The sequence below is a fragment of the Pipra filicauda genome, unplaced genomic scaffold (genome assembly GCF_003945595.2).
Source record: "Pipra filicauda isolate LSUMZ 115617 unplaced genomic scaffold, ASM394559v2 scaffold735_size141612_pilon, whole genome shotgun sequence".
NCBI lineage: Eukaryota > Metazoa > Chordata > Aves > Passeriformes > Pipridae > Pipra > Pipra filicauda.
This window is the reverse complement of record NW_024104904.1, coordinates 73,741-92,001: the sequence shown is the minus strand read 5'-3', so window position 1 is coordinate 92,001 and position 18,261 is coordinate 73,741. Positions and strand designations below refer to the sequence as shown.

Below are 18,261 nucleotides of genomic sequence, written 5' to 3'. Positions count from 1 at the left end.
CTTGGCAGCAGTGCCTGGGATGGGATCCTGCACTAGATGGAGCCATGGTTTGATTCGGGAGAGACGTTGTCGTGCTCTCGGCAGCATCAAGATCCAGAAAACCAGTCCTGCCTTTTGTGGTTATTTCTGGGAACGGCCAGGAGTTGAAACAAGGGTATTTGGGCAGCACTGAGCTCGGTTACCGTGCCCGGGTTGTCACAGGACACGGCCCAGTGCCAGGAGAGCTCATCCTGGGAATGAGCTGCCCGGCCTGCAGATGGGCATGGATGTGCCAAGCACGGAGCTACTGCAGGAAATCCACTGGAGAAGCTGGATCTTCCTCCTGGAATGCCCTGGTCATGGCTGCCGGAGCAGGGGTGACGCTGGGACACCACCAGATCCCATCTCTCCTCCACGTTTTCTTAAATGAGGGGGGACACTGTGGAAAACCTGCCAGTGCCTTCGATAAGGCACTGCCATGGGCAGGGACACTATGGAAAACCACACCCAGGGCACTGCCATGGGCAGGGACACTATGGAAAAGCACACCCAGGGCACTGCCATGGGCAGGGACACTATGGAAAAGCACATCCAGGGCACTGTCATGGGCAGGGACACTATGGAAAACCACACCCAGGGCACTGCCATGGGCAGGGACACTATGGAAAAGCACATCCAGGGCACTGCCATGGGCAGGGACACTATGGAAAAGCACATCCAGGGCACTGCCAAGGGCAATGACCAGCCAGACATCTCAGAAGGACCTTGATGGGAATGGACCAGCAGGAACACCACGAATCCCAACAAGGACAGGCACCAAATGCCACATCTGATCCGTGTCCCTGGAGGGAGAGACCAGACTTGGATAAAACCCTGAGGAACATGATCTGTGTCCCAGCTGACCCTGCTTAGAGCTGATGGTTGGACTGGAAACCTCCTGCTTCCCACAGGAATTCTCCCTTGATTTGCCCCAGCGCCGGTTCCCAAGCTGGCAGTGGATACGAGCCTGTGCCTTGGAATAGAGGAACGTTCTCTATTCCCTGGGAAAACAAACATCTCCTGTTGCTCCTCAGCGAGAAAACCACCACTGAGGATTGCTCAGGGATGGGAGAGGTGGGAGGGAAGAGAACCTTGGCAGGTTCTTCCTTCACTACCTGCGAGTGCCGGTGCTGCCGAGCCTGTGCCGAGCCCGAGTAAACAAGCACAGCCTTACTCATCCCCCTCCCTCCTCCCCCCACGCTCTGCTGATGACTCTGTCTCCAGCCCCCCCTTCTCCAGCTCTGCTCTGGTCTCACAGATCACAGAATCATGGAATTGTTAAGGCTGGAAGAGCCCTGTGAGCCCATCGAGTCCAACCGTCCCCAGCTCTGCCGAGGCCACCACTGACCCCTGTCCCCAAGTGCCACATCCACAGGGCTTGGAAATCCCTCCAGGGATGGGGACTCCCCCCCTGCCCTGGGCAGCTGTGCCAGGGCTGGAAAACCCTTTCCAGGAAGGAATTTTCCCAGTATCCAACCTGACCCTCCCCTGGCCCAGCCTGAGGCCGTTTCCCCTTGGCCTGGCCCTTGTTCCCTGGCAGCAGAGCCCGACCCCCCCCGGCTCCCCCCTCCTGGCAGGGACTTGCAGAGCCAGAAGGTCCCCCCTGAGCCTCCTTTGCTCCAGGATGAGCCCCCCCAGCTCCCTCAGCCCCTCCTGCTGCTCCAGCCCCTTCCCAGCTCCCTTCCCTTCCCTGCACACGCTCCAGCCCCTCCAGGTCTCTCCTGCCTGAGGGCCCAGAACTGCCCCCGGGATTCCAGGGGGGCCTCCCCAGTTCCCAGCACAGGGACAATCCCTGCCCTGGGCCTGTGCCCACGCTGGGGCTGCCACAGCCCCGGGGCCATTGCCCTCCTGCCCCCCTGGGCACAGCTGGGCTCACGTCCAGCAGCATCCCGGGCACACCAAGCCCAGCCTGGACCAGCAGCTCCTGCCTGAGGAGGCAGGGGAGACACAGGGATGGGCAGAGCTGCCCAGCCCTCCCAGCCAGCCCTTGCTTTCCAGCCACTGCCAGTGAGGAGCAGCTGAGTCAGGCCTCGTGTCTCACCCTGGCACCACTCGCTCTCCCCAGCCCTTGGCAGTGCTCCTTGGATCTGGGCAGGATTCCCTGGAGCACCGAGCTCGGAGCCACCACGGAATGGGGGGGGCTGGGAGGGACCACCAGAGGTCATTTGGTCCAACCCTCTGTTCCAGTGAGGGTCCCTAGAGCATGTTACTCAGGGATGTGTCTGGATGGCTTGGGAATATCTCCAGGGAAGGAGATTCCACAGCCTCTCTGGGCAGCCTGTGGCAGTGTCACCTGGACAGAAGTTCTTCCCTAGAGAATCCCAGTGGGAAGGGACCTCAGAGACACCCAGTGCCACTCCTGCCATGGGCAGGGACACCTTCTACTAGCCCAGGTTGCTCCAATCCCCATCCAACCTGGCCTTGGACACTTCCAGGGATCCAGGGGCAGCCACAGCTTCTCTGGGCACCCTGTGCCAGGGCCTCTCCAGATGCCAGACAAGGTTTTGTCAGGATTATGTGAATTCTCCTGTTCACATCCTCCACCCCTCCCAGTCCTGTACAGAACAGTGTCCAGGAGAGAAGGACATTCCCCACCAATATTTAAATGCAACCACAGGGACAGAATGAAGCCTCTCCCCGAGCAGAGAGGGAGGGACACCAGAGGACCCTCCTGGCCCAGGTTGCCCAGAGAAGCTGTGGCTGCCCCTGGATCCCTGGGAGTGTCCAAGGCCAGGTTGGACAGAGCTTGGAGCAACCTGGGCTGGTGGAAGGTGTCCCTGCCCATGGCAGGGGTGGGACTGGATGGGCTTTAAATTCTCTTCCCACCCAAACCACTCCAGGATTCTGTGATTCATTCCTGGATCCCAATCCAGCTGTTGCTCTTCCCTGTGCCCCAGGAAAACACACGGTGTCTGAGTCCTTCCCTTCCTGCCACCGAGTGCTCCCAACTCCCCCAGACCTCACAGATGTGGAACCTTGTGAGCTACTCCAGGCCCTCACAGGGATGGGGGAGGTGGGAATGACCCCTGGGAAAAGGCAGCACCTCTCTGTCCCAAATGGAACGATCCCCCATTGGATCCTCCCCCCGCTCTTGATCCATCCCCGGGAAGGTTAAACCTCAGTGACCAATAAACAGACTCATCTCTTGGCTTCTTTCCATGGAATTTGGGCCCTCAGCTTCCCTAAAACACCACACACCGTCCCCAGAGCAGTGGGACACACACACAGTCCCAAAGGAGCAACAGGGATCAAAAATGGAGGTCGACACACACGGGAATAAAGAGTTGGAGTCCAAACGGAGCCTCCGGCCACCAGTAGGGCCCAGTAAGGACCAGTCCTGCCCCCCAGCACTCAGAGGGCCTGCTCTGCAGTGGGAATTGTGCTCCCAGGTGCAGCCTGGCTCCTGGCAACCCCCCCTGCCATTGCCAGCAAGCTCCATGCATTACTAATCTCCCAGGAAAACACAAAGCCTTTCCATGATGCCTCTGGGCCTGTTGCCATAACAGCCTTAAATCCCTGGGAGAACCTGCCTCTGCATTAATTGGGGCTGGCTAATGAGGTGGCTCCATCCAGGGCCCACCCCTCTGCTCCCAGCCTTGCTTTCCAGCAGCAGGGATGGAGGAGCAGCTCCCAAACCCAGCCCTGGCAACAGGAAGGTGCCAAGTTCCACAGCTTCCCTTGTGTCCAGAATTTTGGAAAGTGGGAGAGTATCACCATCCTCTGGTGCCCAGGGATCAACATCTCCTTCCTCTGGTGCCCAGGACTGGCACAACCCCCAGTCTGGCCAAGCAGGAGACACTTGGCATCCAAGGAGGTGTTTTCACTGAGGGTGGGAGGCCCTGGCCCAGGTTGCCCAGAGAAGCTGTGGCTGCCCCTGGATCCCTGGAAGTGTCCCAGGCCAGGTTGGACGGGGCTTGGAGCAACCTGGGCTGGTGGGAGGTGTCCCTGCCCGTGGCAGGGGTGGCACTGGATGAGTTTAAGGTCCCTTCCCACCCAAACCATCCCATGATGATCCTCGATGTCAATTTGAACACCATGACAGCACCTGGGCACGATGGGGCATCTTCCCCCCACAGCCCTGGGGACCCTCCCCCTTCCATCCCTGCAAAACCACCTGTCTACATCCCCTGGAATTCGCTCCGGGAAGAGCCTGGGTGGCTCTGCAGCCTCTCCAGCGTTTCCAACTCCTGCTGCCGGAGCAGATGGTGTGGCAGCTCTCTTGGAAGCCTGACAGGGATTATCTTCCCTCCCAGCCTCCCCACTGCAATGCACTTCTTCCCATTTTGGTGGAAATATTCCTCTCATCCCGCTTCCCTCGGAGCCAGGCGGGGGTTAACCAACTACCTTCATCTCGGGCAATTTTTAGCTCTAACACGAGAAATCTTTTGATCTTTTCCTCACGAGTCCCCGGGAATCTGAAGCAGCTGTGGAATATGCAAATGCCACGGAGCTTTTCTCCCCCCCAAAAATCCACCCAACCACCCAACCAACCCCTGCTTATTTTCCAGCTCCCTCCTCGCTGGCAGTAGTGATTTTTATCATGAAGTCAAACTGCCTGTGCCGGGCTGAGCCGCTGCCGTGGGTGGGGAATGACAGCTCAAGGACTTCTAAAAGGAGCCAACTGCAACCCAATTTCTCCGCTTTGGCTCTCTGCTATTTTAGCTCCTCTGGAATTCCACGGGAATCAGCCTCAGGTTTCTCAGAGGTGCTGCTTTGGGTGTGCTCCGTGTCCCCCCCCCGGCAGGGATTGTCCCTCGGTGGGGACAGGCACGGCAATCCCGGCGGGAACATCGCCGGAGCAACGTGGGGTTTTTTTCCCTGGATTTCTTGCTGGGATGTGCTGTGACAGCTGCAGCTATTCCTGCTCTGAGCAGGGCATCTCCCACTCGGATTTCATCTCTCCTGATGCAGATTAAAGGGGGGTTTTTAATCGCTTGTTGCAGGGGGGGTGTGGCTGCACCAGCCAGGTTTCCCTGGATTTCTTGCTGGGATGTGCTGTGACAGCTGCAGCTATTCCTGCTCTGAGCAGGGCATCTCCCACTCGGATTTCATCTCTCCTGATGCAGATTAAAGGGGAGTTTTTAATCGCTTGTTGCAGGGGGGTTGTGGCTGCACCAGCCAGGTCAGGGCACCAACAAACCAGAGGTCCAGGGGGACCCTGCACTCTGTGCTCAGGAGTGTGATCCCAGAATCCCTGAGGTTGGAAAAGCCCTCCCAGCCCATGGATCCACCCCGGGCCCCATCCCCACCTTGTCCCCCAGCCCAGAGCACTGAGTGCCACGGCCAGGCCTTCCTGGGACACCTCCAGGGCTGGGCACTCCAAACCTCCCTGGGCAGCCCCTGCCAAGGCCTCCCCACCCTTTCCAGCAACAAATTCCTCCTCAGCCCCAACCTGACCCTCCCCTGGCCCAGCCTGAGGCCGTTTCCCCTTGGCCTGTCCCTTGTTCCCTGGCAGCAGAGCCCGACCCCCCCCGGCTCCCCCCTCCTGGCAGGGACTTGCAGAGCCAGAAGGTCCCCCCTGATCCCTACAGACATCCCAACAAATCTCACACTGACACAGACCCAGCTTCAGATCCCGCCTTTTGCTGCCTCTACTTGCAGAGATCCCTGGCAGGACCTGCACAGCCCAGTGAGGGCTTGGAGGGGCTTCCTGAGGCACCAACTGCACTCAGGAGCAACTCACGGGCAAGGATTCTGTATTTCACAGAATCGTGGAATGGTTTGGGGGGAAGAGACCTTAAACTTGTCCAGTTCCACCTCTGCCACGGACAGGGACACCTCCCACTAGCCCAGGTTGCTCCAACGTGGCCTTGGACACTTCCAGGGATCCAGGGGCAGCCACAGCTGCTCTGGAAAATCCATTCCAGTCCCTCCCCACCCTCCCAGCCAGCAATTCCTTCCCAATATCCCACTCAACCCTGCCCTCTGGCACTGGGAAACCATTCCCTGTGTCCTGTCCCTCCAGGCTTTGTCCCCAGTCCCTCTCCAGCTCTCCTGGAGCCCCTTTAGGCCCTGCCAGGGGCTCTCAGCTCTCCCTGGATCCTTCTCTTCTCCAGGGGAACTCCCCCAGCTCTCCCAGCCTGGCTCCAGAGCAGAGGGGCTCCAGCCCTGGCAGCAGCTCCATGGATGTTTTCCCAGTCCATGATCCATCCCTGGATTCCACACAACAGATCCCTTTAACACGATTTCCAGCTCTTTGGGGTTGGACTGAACCTTCAACAGCCTCTGCTTTTGAAGCATTTCCTCACTCTCACCCCTGAACCAACCACCCAGGACCCGGTTTGGGAACCCACCCCTGTCCCCCACAACCCCTGGATCCTCCTCCCAGCCCATGGCACTGGGGCAGGATCCACCTCCAAGAGCAAGAACGACATAAATCAGACTGAAAGTCCCAGTTCCTCTCTGGTCACCGTGGAAGGTTTGGGACACCAGGCTTGGATGGGGTTTTTCCATGTTCCCAGGAGACAGATTCAATCCTGCACATCCTGCACCATTTTACCCCATTTTATCCAATTTCCAGCTCAACCCTCCAGAGCCTTGGGCACTTTCAACCCATGGAAGTCACAGCAGGAGCTTCCCCAACACGGGGCAGCCCCTGAAATACCCAGTTTTCCTGTTTTTTTTTGTTTTTTTTTTTTTTTTAAGATTCCTTCTCCTATTTTCTTTCTCAGGTTAATCCCACAGATTTGATTATCTCAGCTCCATCTCCTGTGGAACTTCAGGTACTGGCTGCCCCCATCCCAACCTGTCCCAGGTGTGTATCCACAGAAATCCTGGGGCTCTGGACATTCCCAAGCACCCTTTGAACACCCTTATTCCATGTGTTAAACACACAATTTGATTTGGCATCGCCCTCACAACCAAATGATGCTGTGGGGGGTCACTTCCAATTATCCCTTTCCATGGAGCACATCCCTGGGAAGGAATTCCTGGCTGGGAGGGTGGGCAGGCCCTGGCCCAGGTTGCCCAGAGCATCTGTGGCTGCCCCTGGATCCCTGGAAGTGTCCAAGGCCAGGTTGGACAGGGCTTGGAGCAGCCTGGGCTGGTGGAAAGGTGGGTTTGGGTTTGGTGGCACCATAAACCTGTTGGAACAGGGTCAAGGACACACCACAGCTGGTTTTTGGGTTTGGTGGCACCAGAAACCCTTTGGGACAGAACCAAGGACCCACCACAGTCAGTTTTGGGTTTAGTGACACCATAAATCTGCTGGAACAGGGTCAAGGACCCACCACAGCTGGTTTTTGGGTTTGGTGTCACCATAAATTTGTTGCACTGGGGTCAAGGACCCACCACAGCCGGTTTTTGGGTTTGGGGGCACCATGAACCTTTTGGACCCACCATCAAGGACCCACCACCGCCGGGTGCCCGCTCCAGACCTTGTCCTGCTTCTCCTAAGCCACAGCTCAGCTGGTTCCTGCCCCACGGCTCAGCCCGTGCCAGCCCAGGGGTGACATTCCAACCCTCCATCCCATGTGCCAAGAGGGAGGGTGGCAGAGCCCCCCTGTCCCTGGCAGAGCCCCCTGTCCCTGGCAGAGCCGAGCAGGGAACCCCTGGACTGCTCCAACCCCACCTCCCACCCCGAGCAGGACCAGGCAGCCCTGGAAGCAGGAATTCCCCGGGACGCTCCCACCTCACAGAGCTGGAAAGGGCTGAGCCTTTCCTGCCCACGGGGCCCATCCTTCCTCTTCCCAAAGGGATTTCCCCCCCCCAGGTTGTCTTACCTACGGATTTTGTCCGTGGAATTCCTTTGCGCAGGGAAACGTGGGGCTTCTCAGCTCCCGCCAGGACCCCCGAGTGTGCTGCCATGCCCTGGCGTTCAAAGAGGGACTGCAAGGCAAAACCAGGGAATTCCCATTCCTGAGATCGGCCAGAGCCAGCTGGGAGGAGCCCACAGTTCCCCTCAGCCCTCCTGACCCTCCGACTGAGCCCGGGAAACGGGATCTGCCCACCCAGCCCTGTGCCCGGGGACAGGGATGGACCCCCCTCACCTGCACCTTCCCCTGCACCAGGAACCTGCTGGGACAGGGCCAAGGACCCACCACACCTGGGGTTTGGGCTTGGGGGCACCAGAAACCTTCTGGGACAAGGTCCAGGACCCACCAGAGCTGGTTTTAGGGTTTGGTGGCACCACGAACCTTTGGGGACAATGTCAAGAATCCTCCTCTGGTGAGATCTGGTGCAGCTCTCTGGTGAGATCTGCACTTCCCCGTCCTTGCTCCTGCCCCACCCCTGGTCTCCAAACCCTGGGATGTTGCCCTTGGCAGGGTTATCCCCCCCATCCCCTCTCCCTGCCTGCTCCGTGCCCAGGGTGGCACAGTGAGGGTGACTCCCACGGGCAGCCCGTGCCCGGTCAGGACCTGCCTGTCCCACCTTCCCTCCCGCTCCAGCTGCTGCTTCCCACCCCCTGCAGCCCTGGGACAATCCAGACATGCTGGAGCTGGCACAGCCCCTCCTGCTCCCTCCCTGTTCCCTCGCCTCTGATCCCATCCCAATCCCAGCCCCCCATCCCGAGGGCTCAGCGCTCCGGCTCAGCTTTCCACGCTCCTTCAGGCCTGCTCTTATACCCTTCCTGGGAAATTCAGCCATGTTCCCAGGCCTGGATGGGGTTCCGAGAGAGCTGAAACCCCCCCTCAGCCCCAGCTCCTGCCCTGTGCCTTGGTGTTCCAGACTCTCTCCCTCCCTATTCCTGGGGAATCCCCCTCCCTATTCCTGGGGAATCCCCCTCCCAGCACAAGCCCATCAGCAGCTCCACTCGGCACCACGTGTTCTCCCCTCCCTCTCCCTCTGTGTCCTCTCCTCCCTGTCCCTCCCTGTCCTCCCATCCCTCTCTCTCTGTGCCCTCCCTTCCCTCCCTCCCTCCCCTCCTGTGCTATTCCTCTCCCTCTGTGCTCCCCATCCCTCTCCCTCCATGCCTTCCTATCCCTTTTCCTCCATGTCCTCCCATCCCTCTCTGAGTCCTCCCTTCCCTCCCTCCCTGTGTCTTCTCCTCCCTCTCCCTCTGTGCCCCTCCATCCCTCTCCCACCATGTCCTCCCATCCCTCTCCCTCCATGCCTTCCCATTCCTCTCCCTTCATGTCCTCTCCTCCCTCTCCTTCCATGCCTTCCCATTCCTCTCCCTTCATGTCCTCTCCTCCCTCTCCCTCTGTGCCCTTCCTTCCCTCTCCCACCATGTCCTCCCATCCCTCTCCCTCCATGCCTTCTCATTCCTCTCCCTCCATGTCCTCTCCTCCCTCTCCCTCCGTGTTCTCCCATCCCTCTCTGTGTCCTCGCTGCCTCTCCCCCCACTCCCTCCTATCCCTGTCCCTCCCTCCCTGCCCTGGTTGTCCGTGTCCCTCACACTGATCTCTGCAGGGGTGATCCTCCGGCTGGTTGGTCTCTGTTTCACAGTGGCTGCCCTGGAATCTGCTTCCACGATCTCCGCCCTCAGCGCCGGCTCTGCGGCCGCCAGGATCTCATCCAGCTTCTCTGCAATCCAAGGGGGAGAGCCGAGGGGTCAGGGAGGGCCAGGGGACACCTCCCCTCCGACAGCCCCGAGCAGGGAGCGGCAATCCCTGCGGGAGCGCGGGGAGCTCGTCCTCTCCTCCCCAGCCAGCAGCTTTCCAAGGATTTGGGGGGGTTTGGGATCCCGCTCGGCTCAGGGCGGCACCGTGCCATGCCATGCCATGCTGGGCCACCTTCCCACCCCATCCTGGCGGTGCCTGAGCCGGGCTCTGACCTGCCAGCACCCGAGGGGCCGCTCCTGGCTGTGCCACATTCCAAGGAATCCTCCATCTCACACGGAAGAGCAAATTTTTCCCAGATTTATTTTTGATACTCGGGATGAGCTGAGTTTCCCCGGGCGGGCAAAGGAGGAGTGGGAGGTGATGGGAAACCCGGGTGCCACAGGGACCATGGACACGTGGATGTCCATGGGATTCCACGAGGCTCCAGCACAACCAGTGTCACTCCAGAGTCTGGGAAAAACTGGGATGTGTCCATCTGAGTGGACTCAGGTGCCTGAATGGCCCCGACATTCCGTGTCCCCAGCACAACCAGTGTCACTCCAGTGTCTGGGACAAACTGGGATGTAACATCCTGGACCTCTCCAGCTCTCCTGGAGCCCCTTCAGGCACTGGAAAGGGCTCCAAGGTCTCCCCAGCTCCTTCTCTTCCACTCCAGAAAGAGCATCCCGGAGCCATCTCTGCTGGGCCAAACGGGGACTAACAGATCCTGGACCTCTCACCCAGGACCCTGGGGTGGCCCCCCTCAGGCACTGAAGGGCTCCGTGCCCAGGTCTGCAGCTCCTTCTCTTCGGGGGTCCCTCCAGAGTCCATCCTGGAGCCATCTCTGCTGCCAGGACACTCCAGAGGATTGTCCTCACCCAGGAGACCCTGGGGTGGCCCCCTCAGGGCACTGAGGGATGTGCCCAGTGCAGGGGAGGGTCGGGGGTCCCTCAGAGTCCCCCCACACCTCATCCCTGCCCGGCTGCCTCCCTGTCCCCCCACCACTGCAATGGAAGAGCTGGTTCCTCACATTCCCAGCTCCTCGGGGAGCAGGAGCAGGAACAGGAACCCCCAGGACAGTTTTGCCTCTGAAGGGTCAGAGCTGAGCTGAGGCCTCCAGGGCTCCCTCCCCTCTGCCCCAGGGCTGTGCTGCGGGAACACGGAGCTGGATGAGCCTCCGGCTCCTTCCCCATTGTCCATTCCTGGCTCTCGGCCCTGGCAGGAATCCCAGAATGGTTTGGGTTGGAAGGGACCTTAAAGGCCACCCAGTTCCAACCCCTGCCAGGGGCAGGGACACCTTCCATCGAAAACCCCTGGTTTTGTCGCGTCCCTCCTGTGACATCCCCGGCACAGCCTCAGAGTGGGAGCAGTGGGAATGCCGGGAGCAGCGGGACAACCTGCCCAGGGGCAGGAGCAGAGATTTGGGACATTTGGGACAACGCTGGACATGGCACAGCCCCTTCCCCTGGACGGGGATCCCACCTGGGGACGTTCCTGCGCGAATTTTCCCCGCGGAGCAAACGCGGGGCAGGGATCGCCCCTGGGAACGGCAGCCTTTGGAATCTGGGGACAAACTGGCATCCTGCCCATGCCAAGGAGAGCCCCACACGGCCACCCTGTCTCCTGGCACCCCACCATGGCACTGGTGCCAACCCCGAGCTCCGGCTGCCACCGGGATGATCCCGCGGGACTCTGCGGGGACAGTGACCCCATCCAGCCCCTCGGGGTGCTGGGGTGCCCCTGCCTGGGTGCTGGGGGGTGCTGGGGGTGCTGGGGGTGCTGGCAGGGAAGGGAGGAGCCCCAGGATGTGCAGTTTCACTCACCCCCTTTCCTTCTCCGCATGGAGGCTTGGAATCAAGAAACAAAAGACAACATGAATGGCATGCACAGTTCCTGCTTCCAGCCCAGCTCCAGCCTGGCTGCCTGCCCTGCCTGCCCTGCCTGCTCCCCGTGCTGCCCTGCCTCTGGCACGCGGGCAGGAGCCGGATCCAGCCCGGGATGTGGAGCCTCTGCCGGGACAAAGGCTCGGCAGGGCGGGGGGGGCAGCGCCTTGTTGATCCCAGCCCTGGGATCCACCCATCCCTCACCCTCCTCGTGGGAGCAGGGAAGCAGAGGGAAGCCAGACCAGGAGCAGAGCTGGGTGCATTTGATGCCCAGGCAGCTCTTTCAAAGCTTTCAGTGCCTCCCTGCTCTCCACGGCCCTTCCCAAAGCCCTTCCCTGCATCCAGCACGGAGGGATTCTGGGACAGGAGTGCTTTGTTTGCAGCTTGCTGGGAATCTGCTCTTCCAAGGGGACTGGCATGACAGGCAGCAAGGGAATATTCAGTGGGGCTGTGGGTATGTGGGGTGTCCTGGGAGATGCAGGGAGGGACAGGATCCAAGGAAAACGGGGCAAGGAGCACCTGACAGAGCTCCCCTGGGAAGCTGCAGGTAGGAATGTCCCTTCACTGCCACCAGGGTCCCTTGGGAAGGGGAGAGGGCTCTAAGACACGGCCTGAGGTGCTGATCCACATGGAAACTCCCTCTGCAGGGTCAAGTGTGGGAGGGGGGATGATTCCCCATTTTCCCTGTGGGATACGAGGTGGGACATTCTCCAATCCACAGGGCTGAGGAAGGGACTGACCACTGCAATTCCTTGGGAACACGGGGGCTGACACCAGTCACTGCCTCCACATCCCTCTCCTGGGAGCCAGGGGGTTGATGCTCCCAATCCCTTTCCAGGTGGGACACAGCACACGGCTGGGAACGGCTCTCTGGGTCACAGCCAAGGGTGGGAGTGGGAACCCAGGAGTCTGGGATGGGTCTGGACACAGGGAAGGGTAAAAAGTGGAAGAAAGGGGCCGTTCCAAATGGATCCTGGTAAAGAGAGAGCCTTTGGCTTGGGAATAAAGGTCTGGAGACGCAGGGAGCAGATCAGGGTGGGAATAAGGGCAGAGAGAGCAGCGTAGAATAAACCACAGCTGGTGCCAACCCTGGAATGACCACGGCTGATTCCAGCCCTGGAATGCTGAGATCTGTCCCAACTGCACTGGATTTGGCTCCTCTGAGGAGCCCACAGGGTTGGGAATCCTGGTCACGCACCGAGGGCGGGAAGCAAGGAAGGACATGGAAAAACAGGGGGATGTGGGGTCCTGCCAAGGCTCCCGCGCTCCAGGGGGTCCCTCCCAGCTGGGACTGGACCCTGTGCCATGGCCACACCACCACATTCCCACAGGGAAAATCCCTAAACCCTCCTGGCGCAGGAGGGCACATTCCCACAGGGAAAATCCCTAAATCTCCACGGCAACAGCTCCTCTGGCTCTGCCGGTGCCCTCGGGGGTGGCAGCCTGTCCCCCCTCCTGTGCCAGCCCCGGCACCTCTCCTGGCAGAGCCAACCTGTGCCAGGGCACACGGATGCCCCAAAGTCTCCCCGGAATGGGGGTCCCTCCGTGGCCACCCCAAGGGGGTCTCTCCACATCTCCAATGCCCATCCAGCCACAAGGGCCACGTGGCCGCTGCCCCACTTGCCACCCTGTCCAGTGGCACCTCTGCCACCCTTGGGGAGAGGGGAGGGACCAAGGGGAGGGACCAGCCCCCCCCACACCGGTGGGTGACACTGGGGACACCCCCGGGGTGGCCACAAGGGCCGGGAGAACCGGGGTGGGGGTGGAGAGGCTTTCAGGGAATCTGGGAACACGGAGCTCCAGCCGGAGAACAAAGCAGCTGGAAACGTGGGCAGGCCGTGGAGTGGGAGCGGGTGGGCACGGCCGTGGGCACGGGGGGAGGGCAGAGAGGGGATGGCACCGCACCTGGAGCTCACCTGGAGCTCACCTGGAGCTCTCCTGGAGCTCACCTGGCACAGGGTGGGGGGAATAAAACCCTGGGGCTGCCGGGTGTGTGGGAGCAGGGGAGAGGGGAGGGATGAGAAAAGGGTGAGGAGAGGGATGAAGAGGGAGAGGGGTGAGGAGCAGGGATAACAGCGGGGGGAGGAAGGTGGAGAGCAGGGAGAGGAGTGGAGAGAGGAGAGGGGTGAGGAACAGGGTAAGGAGAGGGTGAGGAAGGTGAGGAGCAGGGAAAGGAGAGGGGTGAGGAAATGGGTGAGGAGCAGGGAGATGAGCAGGGAGAGGAAGGTAAGGAATGTGTGAGGAACAGGGTGAGGAGCAGAGAGAGGAGTGAGAAAGGTGAGGAGAATGAGGAGTGGGGTGAGCAGGGTGAGGAACAGAGAGGAACAGGGTGAGGAGCAAAGAGAGCAGGGGGTGAGGAAAGGGGTGAGGAAGGTGAGGAGCAGGGAGAGGGGTCGAGTGAGTAGGGTGAGGAACAGGGAGAGGAACAAAGAGAGGAGCAGAGAGAGGAACAAAGAGAGGAGCAGAGTGAACAGGGAGAGGAGCAGGGAGAGGAGCCCGGAGATGAGCAGGATGAGGAAGAGAGAGAGGGAGAAGCGAGAGGAAAAGGGTGAGGAGCAGGGTGAGGAGCAGGGTGAAGAACAGGGAGAGGAACAAGAGAAGAGCAGGGTGAGGAGCAGGGAGAGAAGCAAGGAGAAGAACAGGGAGAGGAACAGAAGAGCAGGGTGAGGAGCAGGGTTCGGAAGAGGATGAGGAACAGGGTTGGGAGCAGGGTTCCTGCCGGCCGGGGCCCGGGGGCGGCGAGCCCTCCACGAGCACACGGAGACACCCAACGTCCTCCCCCCGGCCGCCTCCGCGGGGATGCGACACCGGAGGGGTGGGTGGCTCTGGGGGGGGTGTCCCGCACCCCTAATCCTGCAGTCACGGGCTCCGAGCCCCCCACACCCCTCCGAGCACGACGGCACCTCCGGCACGGCGGGACAACGTGGCCCGGCGCTCCCGCTCATGCAGCTCTCCGGGAAAACGGGCACCGGGAGAGCTCCAGCCCCGGCTCCCCACGCCCCCCGTGCCCGGAGGAGCCCCCCGTGCCCGGCAGAGCCCCCCGCCCTTACCCAGCTCCTCCAGCTCGGCCGTCATGGACTTGGACCGCAGCGTCAGGGTGGTGCTGGGCGCTCTCTTGGGAGGCGGCGGAGCTGAAAGGAAGAGAGACGGCATTTTGCATTTCTTGTCCAGGAACTTACGAGGAGTGGCCAGATGCAGGTGCCACTTCTTCTCCACAGCCTGGATCTCCTCGTACTCGCGGGATGAGGAGTCGCACTGCTGCAGGATCTTATTGAGGCTGCGCGTGGAAGCGAACTTCTTCATGGTCTCGGTGCCACAGTCCCGGGCACGGGGCGAGGCCCCCGGAGCTCCCGCAGGAACGTGGAGCCCTCAGCCGAGGAGCAGAGTCCAAGTCATATCCCTGGGCTGCGCCTTCCCCCCTGCGGCCGCCGCGGAGGCTCCGGCCACGGGAGCCCCCCGCGAGTCGAGCCCGGCTCGGGCAGCGCCCGCCCGCGGGGGCTCGGCTGTCACGGCCCCGCCATGGCCGGCGGTGGGAGGGAGGAACGCGGCCGGTGGGGCCCGGCTCCGGCTGTCCTTCCTTCCTTCCTTCCCGCCTCGTCTGTCCTTCCCGCCTCGGCGCAGCCCCCGGAGCGCAGCCCACCCACCCTCCTCCGCCGTGCCCGGGGCCGGGACGATGCTCCGCTCGCTCCGGCCCTACGGCAGCGCTGGCGTCCGGCTCGGCGGCGACGGACAACCGGGACACGTGGCGGCCGGGCCGGGCCGTGGCAATGGCCCCGAGGGCTCCCTATCCCGGGCTGCCATGAGCCGCGAGCCCACCGGCACGGGGATGAGTTGAAGGCTCTTCCTCTTCACTTGGGTGCCTCCTCCTCCTCCTCGCTCGCTGACAATGCTGGATTCAACGCTCAGGCATTGCCATGGCAACTGGAGCTCCAGGCTCTGCTGCTGCATCAGGGACCCAACGGGGCGGATTCAGCCCGAGCCAGTCCCACACAGGCCCCCGGCACCCCGGGGAGGGGGCGAGGGGGGTCTGAGCCCCCCGGCCCCGCTGCAGACGGGGGATCCCGCACGGGGGACCCGGCTCCGGTCCCCGCACTCCACGCTGGAAGAGCGGCCACCCGGCTCCGGGCTCCGGGGATGGGCAGCAGGCACCGGGCAGTGCCAGGCGGCTGCTCCCCGGCTGCGGGGCTGGAAGCACCGGGAGAAGGGGCGAGTGGCACCCCCGGGGGTCCCAGGGCTGATTCCCGAGCTCAGCCTTTCTCACGGCTCCGCTTTTGTGCCGTGACAACATAATTGCAGCTCTCGGTGCCAGCGGAGCTGCTCCCTCCCCCTCGCCCCTCGTGCTGCGCTGGGAGCGCCCTGATCCCGGCCCCCTGCTCCCATCCCCCTGATCCCATCCATCCCTGTGCTCCCATCCCCCTGATCCCATCCATCCCTGTGCTCCCATCCCCCTGATCCCATCCACCCCTGTGCTCCCATCCCTGTGCTCCCATCCCCCTGATCCCGGCCCCCTGCTCCCAGCCCTGTGCTCTCATCACTGTGCTCCTATCCCTGTGCTCCCATCCCCCTGATCCCATCCATCCCTGTGCTCCCATCCCTGTGCTCCCATCCTCCTGATCCCAGCCCCCTGCTCCCATCCTTGTGCTCCCAGCCCTGTGCTCTCATCCCTGTGCTCCCATCCCTGTGCTCCCATCCTCCTGATCCCAACCCCCTGCTCCTATCCCTGTTCTCCTATCCCTGTGCTCCCATCCCCCTGCCCCTGGCCCCACCATTCCCGTCCCCCTGCTCCTGTCACCCCACTCCCATTCCCATGCTCCTGTCTCCCTCATTCCCATTCCCCTCCTCTTGTCCCTCCCGTTCCCATCCCCTGCTCCTGTCTTCCATGTTCCCATCTCCCTGCTCCTGACCCCTCACTCCCACCCCCCTTCTCCTGTCCCCTCCATCCCATTCCCAGTGTGGGATTCCCAGCCACAATCCCTCCAAAACCCCTCCTGCTGGATGTGGCCCTGCCCACCACAGCTGGATTCCAGGATGTCCCTCCCGGACACAGCCGTGTCTGTCTCCCATCCAGGTGTTCCTGCCTTCCCCACGTGGGTGTCCCCACCCCCAGGGGTGTCCCAGCAGGTGACCAGCAACCCTGGGACCACCAATCCCAAAGGAGCCCCCAGGGATGGGAGCAATTCCAGGACGGGGCAGCCACGGCTTCTGGGCAACCTGTGCCATGGCCTCCCCACCCTCACAGCTGGGAATTCCTTCCCAGTATCCCACCTAACCCTGCCCTCCTCCAGTTTAAGGCCTGCAGGGAAAACCACCTCAGTGTTGGTGCCAGGTTTCCGTGTGAGAGCCGGAGAGAACCAAGGTGCTCAAATCCCTGAGGAAGCACAGGCTCCATCCCGGCACCCCCTGAGCTCCTGCGGGCACCATCCTGCCCCCAACACCCCCGGGGCCTGTTCCCCACCCTGACACCCCTCAGGGAAGGGGGTCTCTGCTCTCCAGCACTGTGTGGAGCAGCTGATCCCAAGGAGTTGGCTCCAACCTTTGGGCACACACGGCTCCAGTGGGAAAACGGAGCCGGTGTCCTGCATCCCAGCAGTGGCTGGGATCTGCCAGAGCCCCCCCTGACCACCTGCATCATTTTATAACAACAGTAATTTTGTTTCCAAAATGAACTGTGTGTCCTGCCTGGATAAAACCAGCTTAGGTCAGGAACGTCCATCTTTCCAAGGAATACCGTTTTCCCAGATTTCAGCTTCCACTTTTCCATAACATTAAATTCTGTTGTCTTCAGCCTCACAAAAAAAACCCCAAAGGCTTCAAAACGCAACGGCAGCAGAATGCTCAGCTCTGTGAGAAGTATCTGCACCAGTGAAAATTAAAAGGGAGCCTGATGACTTTTCCTTCCTCCTGATCCACTCAGATCCCTGGTGTGGAACTGCAGGTTTTCCAGTGCCTGGCTTTGGAAAACCCGGGTTTAACGGGCTGTCAGGACAGAGTCTGCTCAGTGGCTGGTTGGTTAGGCGGGACTCAGTAGCTCAGGGGATGCTGAGCTTTACTCTGAGCTCTGCTGAGCTTTACTCTGAGCTTTACTCTGCCTGCTCTTCTCCCGGGACCATCCTCCCCACCCGCAGCCGTCGGCGCATCCCGGTGCTTCCCACTCGGAACTGTCTGGGCCTGGCACAGCCACATCACCCTTCCCAGCGCCCTCCCTCCTCACTGGTGCCACTGCAGACCCTCTGGTGGCTCCCACCCTTGGGTGACAGGTCCCCCCAGCCCGGGGAATCCCGGGATTCACACCTACCCTTCTTCCGAACCACCTCCTCCGACTCCGGCTTGCGGCTGACGGACACGACCTTCATCACCAGGTGGTTCCCCCCTTGCCGGATCAGGGACACCACCTGCTTGTGCCCCACCTTCACCACGTTCACACCATTCACCTGGGGCAGAGCAGAGACACGGTGAGAGCCGCCTGTCGGGAAAACTGAGGGATGTCATCCCCAAAAACACATTATTTTGCACCTTTCCCTGTGTTTTTTTCAGCCTGGGACTCACAGAAGTCACCTGCCAGTGACCACAACCTTCTGGAGGAGGTGGACATCCCCCTTGCAGCTGGGCCGACAAGGGAGATCAACTAAAAAATGGGTGTTTCCCAGTTTTTCCTGGGCACTAATTCATCCCTGGAAGGGTTCAACATCCCTGGGAGTGTCCAAGGCCAGGCTGGATGGGGCTTGGGGCAACCTGGGCTGGTGGAAGGTGTCCTTGCCCATGGCAGGGGGTGGGATGGATGGGCTTTAAGGTCCTTCCAACCCAAACCATCCCATGATTCCATGAGGCTCCTGGATCTGCAGGACTTGAGCTGTGCCTTGGGTGTTCCAGAGGTGCTG

At 61.3% G+C, this 18,261-nt stretch overlaps 1 protein-coding gene across 6 annotated transcripts in view; it reads right to left on the bottom strand.

Annotated features, from left to right (window-relative positions):
• LOC113982203 (SH3 and multiple ankyrin repeat domains protein 3-like) overlaps positions 1 to 18,261 on the bottom strand; it is a 90,161-nt gene that overhangs the window by 19,577 nt on the left and 52,323 nt on the right. For 5 of the 6 annotated variants that reach the window (XR_005566543.1, XM_039389515.1, XM_039389517.1 and 2 more), the window contains 5 exons: positions 17,679 to 17,814; positions 14,434 to 14,514; positions 11,324 to 11,347; positions 9,356 to 9,483; positions 7,740 to 7,845 (listed from right to left, as the gene is read on the bottom strand). Coding sequence is in view for 5 of the 6 variants with exons in the window: in XM_039389515.1 (XP_039245449.1) it covers positions 7,740 to 7,845; positions 9,356 to 9,483; positions 11,324 to 11,347; positions 14,434 to 14,514; positions 17,679 to 17,814 (475 nt within the window). In the remaining variant the exon portion in view is untranslated. Of the gene's footprint in view, positions 1 to 7,739; positions 7,846 to 9,355; positions 9,484 to 11,323; positions 11,348 to 14,433; positions 14,515 to 15,027; positions 15,592 to 17,678; positions 17,815 to 18,261 lie in introns of those variants that run through there. The other variant, XM_039389516.1, reaches the window with a different exon arrangement.